This window comes from Conger conger, chromosome 9 (assembly GCF_963514075.1).
Source record: "Conger conger chromosome 9, fConCon1.1, whole genome shotgun sequence".
Classification (NCBI taxonomy): Eukaryota; Metazoa; Chordata; class Actinopteri; order Anguilliformes; family Congridae; genus Conger; species Conger conger.
Genome location: NC_083768.1, coordinates 61,086,444 through 61,093,943, shown reverse-complemented (window position 1 = coordinate 61,093,943; position 7,500 = coordinate 61,086,444). Strand labels below are relative to the sequence as shown.

General features: G+C 49.0%; 1 protein-coding gene across 4 annotated transcripts in view; it reads right to left on the bottom strand.

The window, feature by feature from the left end:
- tax1bp1a (Tax1 (human T-cell leukemia virus type I) binding protein 1a) overlaps window positions 1–7,500 on the bottom strand; it is a 23,777-nt gene that overhangs the window by 9,162 nt on the left and 7,115 nt on the right. For all 4 annotated transcript variants that reach the window (XM_061253954.1, XM_061253956.1, XM_061253957.1 and 1 more), the window contains exons 7-9: window positions 4,860–4,950; window positions 4,002–4,157; window positions 1,980–2,231 (exon numbers count right to left, since the gene is read on the bottom strand). In XM_061253954.1, the coding sequence (XP_061109938.1) occupies window positions 1,980–2,231; window positions 4,002–4,157; window positions 4,860–4,950 (499 nt within the window). The remainder of the gene's footprint in view (window positions 1–1,979; window positions 2,232–4,001; window positions 4,158–4,859; window positions 4,951–7,500) is intronic.

Genomic DNA, 7,500 nt, shown 5'->3' with positions numbered 1-7,500 from the left:
GGACATCGACACAATTCTCCTCTTTTTGGCTCTATACACCACCACAATGGATTTGAAATGAAACAAACAAGATATGCTTTAACTGCAGACTTTCAGCTTTAATTTGAGAGTATGTACATCCAAATCAGGTGAACGGTGTAGGAATTACAACAGTTTCTATATGTGCCTCCCACTTTTTAAGGGACCAAAAGTAATGGGACAATTGGCTGCTCAGCTGTTCCATGGCCAGGTGTGTGTTATTCCCTCATTATCTCATTTACAAGGAGCAGATAAAAGGTCTAGAGTTCATTTCAAGTGTGCTATTTGCATTTGGAATCTGTTGCTGTCAACTCTCAATATGAGATCCAAAGAGCTGTCACTATCAGTGAAGCAAGCCATCATTAGACTGAAAAATCAAAACAAACCCATCAGAGAGATAGCAAAAACATTAGGTGTGGCCAAATCAACTGTTTGGAACATTCTTAAAAAGAAAGAATGCACCGGTGAGCTCAGCAACACCAAAAGACCCGGAAGACCACGGAAAACAACTGTGGTGGATGACAGAAGAATTATTTCCCTGGTGAAGAAAAACCCATTCACAACAGTTGGCCAGATCAAGAACACTCTCCAGGAGGTAGGTGTATGTGTGTCAAAGTCAACAATCAAGAAAAGACTTCACAGAGGGTTCACCACAAGATATAAACCATTGGTGAGCCTCAAAAACAGGAAGACCAGATTAGAGTTTGCCAAACAACATCTAAAAAAGTTCTGGGACAACATCCTATGGACAGATGAGACAAAGATCAACTTGTACCAGAATGATGGGAAGAGAAGAGTATGGAGAAGGAAAGGAACTGTTCATGATCCAAAAAATACCACCTCATCAGTTAAGCATGGTGGCGGTAATGTCATGGTGTGGGCATGTATGGCTGCCAATGGAACTGGTTCCCTTGTATTTATTGTTGATGTGACTGCTGACAAAAGCAGCAGGATGAATTCTGAAGTGTTTCGGGCAATATTATCGGCTCATATTCAGCCAAATGCTTCAGAACTCATTGGACGGCGCTTCACAGTGCAGATGGACAATGACCTGAAGCATACTGCGAAAGCAACCAAAGAGTTTTTTAAGGCAAAGAAGTGGAATGTTATGCAATGGCCAAGTCAATCACCTGACCTGAATCCGATTGAACATGCATTTCACTTGCTGAACACAAAACTGAAGGGAAAATGCCCCAAGAAGCAGGAACTGAAGACAGTTGCAGTAGAGGCCAGGCAGAGCATCACCAGGGATGAAACCCAGCGTCTGGTGATGTCTATGCAGGCTGTAACTTCAGGCTGTAATTGACTGCAAAGGATTTGCAACCAAGTATTAAAAAGTGAAAGTTTGATTTATAATTATTAGTTTGTCCCATTACTTTTGGTCCCTTAAAAAGTGGGAGGTACATATACAAACTGTTGTAATTCCTACACCGTTGACCTGATTTGGATGTAAATACCCTCAAATTAAAGCTGAAAGTCTGCAGTTAAAGCACATCTTGTTTGTTTCATTTCAAATCCATTGTGGTGGTGTATAGAGCCAAAAAGATGAGAATTGTGTCGATGTCCAAATATTTATGGACCTAACTGTATGTCAGTTACCTTAACAACCACCAGCTATCAAACTAGGGAGCAAGCAGTTCTGAATTGCAGTAGGCAGCTAACGCTAGCTAGGTGGATACACTAACAAACCTACCAAAGTTGTTAAGACATGCAGGTGACATTAGCTGCTCACTAGTTTGGTAGCCTTCACTGTAAGTGTATCCAATGAGCTAATGTTAGCTGCCTACTGCAATGCACAATTGTTGCTCGTTGGTGGTTCCGTGTTGCAGTTCTGCGTTTGGGTTCTATGCTGTGTTCCTGTGCTGTGATTCTGTGTTTGGGTTCTATGCTGTGTTCCTGTGTTGCAGTTCTGCGTTTGGGTTCTATGCTGTGTTCCTGTGTTGTGGTTCTGTGTTCTGTACCGGGTCCTGCTGGGCGCTGGTCCTCAGGCTCTCCAGCTGCTCCTGGAGGCAGGCGTACTCTGTGTGGGCGTGGCCCAGGCTGGTCCGCAGGGCGTCGGCCTCCAGGCGTGTGCGGTAGAGCTCGGCCATGGTGTGGTCCCGCACGCCCGCCGTGTCCCGCAGCTCCCCCGCCAACATGGCCGCCTGCTGCCGCACAGCCTGCAGCTGCTCCTCCACCTGACGCAGCTGCTCCTTCAGCCGGGCGTTCTCCCCCTGCAGAGACCGCACTGAGCACGCTCAGAACCACACACACACTGAGCACGCTCAGAACCACACACACACTGAGCACGCTCAGAACCACACACACACTGAGCACGCTCAGAACCACACACACACTGAGCACGCTCAGAACCACACACACACTGAGCACGCTCAGAACCACACACACACACACACACACTGAGCACGCTCAGAACCACACACACACACACACACACTGAGCACGCTCAGAACCACACACACACACACACTGAGCACGCTCAGAACCACCCACACACACACACACACTGAGCACGCTCAGAACCACACACACACACACACACTGAGCACGCTCAGGACCACACACACACTGAGCACGCTCAGAACCACACACACACTGAGCACGCTCAGAACCACACACACACTGAGCACGCTCAGAACCACACACACACACACACACACTGAGCACGCTCAGAACCACACACACACTGAGCACGCTCAGAACCACACACACACTGAGCACGCTCAGAACCACACACACACTGAGCACGCTCAGAACCACACACACACACACACACACTGAGCACGCTCAGAACCACACACACACTGAGCACGCTGAGAACCACCCACACACACACACACACTGAGCACGCTCAGAACCACACACACACACACACACTGAGCACGCTCAGAACCACACACACACTGAGCATGCTCAGAACCACACAAACACTGAGCACGCTCAGAACCACACACACTGAGCACGCTCAGAACCACACACACACACACACACACACTGAGCATGCTCAGAACCACACAAACACTGAGCACGCTCAGAACCACACATACTGAGCACGCTCAGAACCACACACCGCACTGAGCACACTCAGAACCACACACACACACTGAGCACGCTCAGAACCACACACACACACACACTGAGCACGCTCAGAACCACACACACTGAGCACGCTCAGAACCACACACACACACACACTGAGCACGCTCAGAACCACACACACACTGAGCACGCTCAGAACCACACACACTGAGCACGCTCAGAACCACACACACACACTGAGCACGCTCAGAACCACACACACTGAGCACGCTCAGAACCACACACCGCACTGAGCACGCCTAGAACCACACACACACTGAGCACGCTCAGAACCCCACACACACTGAGCACGCTCAGAACCACACACACACTGAGCACGCTTAGAACCACACACACACACACACTGAGCACGCTCAGTTAAAAATGTGAAACTCTCTTAAGTGCACAAAAATGCTATAACTCTCTTTTCTGTTTTAGGACTTAGTAACTGCACCACCCTGTGGGCGGGGCTTAGTGGTGATGCGTTACCGGGAGGGCGGCGCTTAGTGATGATGCGTTACCGGGAGGGCGGCGCTTAGTGATGATGCGTTACCGGGAGGGCGGCGCTTAGTGATGATGCGTTACCGGGAGGGCGGCGCATAGTGATGATGCGTTACTGGGAGGGCGGCGTATAGTGATGATGCGTTACTGGGAGGGCGGCGCTTAGTGATGATGCGTTACCGGGAGGGCGGCGCATAGTGATGATGCGTTACCGGGAGGGCGGCGCTTAGTGATGATGCGTTACCGGGAGGGCGGCGCATAGTGATGATGCGTTACTGGGAGGGCGGCGTATAGTGATGATGCGTTACTGGGAGGGCGGCGCTTAGTGATGATGCGTTACCGGGAGGGCGGCGCTTAGTGATGATGCGTTACCGGGAGGGCGGCGCTTAGTGATGATGCGTTACCGGGAGGGCGGCGCTCTGGGAGGCCTCTCTCTGCAGACGGCCAAGCTGCTCCTGCAGTTCTGCCAGGTTGATCTCCTTATTCATGTCCACCGAGCGCAACACCTGCAGCTCCGCACAGAGACGCGCCTTCTGCAGCTCCGTGTTCTTCAGGTGCAGCTACACACACACACACACACACACACACACACACACACACACACACACACACATACAAATACACACGTACACACACACACACACACACACACATACACACACGTACACACACACATACACATACACACACACACACACACACACACACACATACACACACATACACACACACATACACACACACATACACACACACACACACACACACACACATACACACACACACATACACACACACACACACACACACACACATACACACACACACACACACACACACACATACACACACATACACACACACACACACACACACATACACACACACACACACACACACACATACACACACATACACACACACACACACACACACACACACATACACACACACACACACACACACACACACATACAAATACACACGTACACACACACACACACACACACATACACACACGTACACACACACATACACATACACACACACACACACACACATACACACACACATACACACACACACACAAACACACACACACACACATACACACACACACACACACACACACACACACATACACACACACACACACACACACCGCATGCACAGATATGAGCTTTCAGACATGCTGCAGGTAATTTCGTCCAATCACTTGTCTGTGTGTGTGATCATGTGACTGTGTGATGTCACTGTCCCACCTTGCACAGCTCTCTCTCGTCTCTCTCCATCTTTAGCTGAGACTCCAGGGAATCGTTCTCCACATTCAGCTTCTTCAGACGGTCTCTGAGGCTGTCAGTCAATCAATCAGTCAATCAGTCAATCAATCAATCACCTATTTCAGGATGTCAATGGTATTTGTCCTACCAGACTACATATCTCTACATATCTATGGTAGTCCTCCAGGATGTGGGTATGTATGGTTCTCCTGCAGGATGTGGGTATCTATGGTAGTGCTGCAGGATGTGGGTATGTATGGTTCTCCTGCAGGATGTGGGTATCTATGGTAGTGCTGCAGGATGTGGGTATCTATGGTAGTGCTGCAGGATGTAGGTATCTATGGTAGTCCTGCAGGATGTGGGTATCTATGGTAGTCCTCCAGGATGTGGGTATGTATGGTTCTCCTGCAGGATGTGGGTATCTATGGTAGTGCTGCAGGATGTAGGTATCTATGGTAGTCCTGCAGGATGTGGGAATCTATGGTAGTGCTGCAGGATGTAGGTATCTATGGTAGTCCTGCAGGATGTGGGTATCTATGGTAGTCTTGCAGGATGTGGGTATCTGTGGTAGTGCTGCAGGATGTGGGTATCTATGGTAGTCCTGCAGGATGTGGGTATATATGGTAGTCCTGCAGGATGTGGGTATCTATGGTAGTCCTGCAGGATGTGGGCATCTATGGTAGTCCTGCAGGATGTAGGTATCTATGGTAGTGCTGCAGGATGTGGGCATCTATTGTAGTCCTACAGGATGTAGGAATCTATTGTAGTCCTACAGGATGTGGGCATCTATTGTAGTCCTGAAGGATGTGGGTATCTATGGTAGTGCTGCAGGATGTGGGTATCTATGGTAGTCCTGCAGGATGTGGGTATCTATGGTAGTCCTGCAGGAGGTAGGTATCTATGGTAGTGCTCCAGGATGTGGGCATCTATTGTAGTCCTGAAGGATGTGGGTATCTATGGTAGTGCTGCAGGATGTGGGTATCTATGGTAGTCCTGCAGGATGTGGGTATCTATGGTAGTGCTGCAGGATGTGGGTATCTATGGTAGTGCTGCAGGATGTGGGCATCTATTGTAGTCCTACAGGATGTAGGAATCTATTGTAGTCCTACTGGATGTGGGCATCTATTGTAGTGCTGCAGGATGTGGGCATCTATTGTAGTCCTACAGGATGTAGGAATCTATTGTAGTCCTACAGGATGTGGGCATCTATTGTAGTCCTGAAGGATGTGGGTATCTATGGTAGTGCTGCAGCATGTGGGTATCTATGGTAGTCCTGCAGGATGTGGGTATCTATGGTAGTCCTGCAGGATGTGGGTATGTATGGTTCTCCTGCAGGATGTGGGTATCTATGGTAGTGCTGCAGGATGTAGGTATCTATGGTAGTGCTGCAGGATGTGGGTATCTGTGGTAGTCCTGCAGGATGTGGGTATCTATGGTAGTCCTGCAGGATGTGGGCATCTATTGTAGTCCTACAGGATGTAGGAATCTATTGTAGTCCTACAGGATGTGGGCATCTATTGTAGTCCTACAGGATGTGGGCATCTATTGTAGTCCTGAAGGATGTGGGTATCTATGGTAGTGCTGCAGGATGTGGGTATCTATGGTAGTCCTGCAGGATGTGGGTATCTATGGTAGTCTTGCAGGATGTGGGTATCTGTGGTAGTGCTGCAGGATGTGGGTATCTATGGTAGTCCTGCAGGATGTGGGTATATATGGTAGTCCTGCAGGATGTGGGTATCTATGGTAGTCCTGCAGGATGTGGGCATCTATGGTAGTCCTGCAGGATGTAGGTATCTATGGTAGTGCTGCAGGATGTGGGCATCTATTGTAGTCCTACAGGATGTAGGAATCTATTGTAGTCCTACAGGATGTGGGCATCTATTGTAGTCCTGAAGGATGTGGGTATCTATGGTAGTGCTGCAGGATGTGGGTATCTATGGTAGTCCTGCAGGATGTGGGTATCTATGGTAGTCCTGCAGGAGGTAGGTATCTATGGTAGTGCTCCAGGATGTGGGCATCTATTGTAGTCCTGAAGGATGTGGGTATCTATGGTAGTGCTGCAGGATGTGGGTATCTATGGTAGTCCTGCAGGATGTGGGTATCTATGGTAGTGCTGCAGGATGTGGGTATCTATGGTAGTGCTGCAGGATGTGGGCATCTATTGTAGTCCTACAGGATGTAGGAATCTATTGTAGTCCTACTGGATGTGGGCATCTATTGTAGTGCTGCAGGATGTGGGCATCTATTGTAGTCCTACAGGATGTAGGAATCTATTGTAGTCCTACAGGATGTGGGCATCTATTGTAGTCCTACAGGATGTAGGAATCTATTGTAGTCCTACAGGATGTGGGCATCTATTGTAGTCCTACAGGATGTGGGCATCTATTGTAGTCCTGAAGGATGTGGGTATCTATGGTAGTCCTGCAGGATGTGGGTATCTATGGTAGTCCTGCAGGATGTGGGTATCTATGGTAGTCCTGCAGGATGTGGGTATCTGTGGTAGTCCTGCAGGATGTAGGTATCTATGGTAGTCCTGCAGGATGTGGGTATCTATGGTAGTCCTGCAGGATGTAGGTATCTATGGTAGTCCTGCAGGAGGTAGGTATCTATGGTAGTGCTCCAG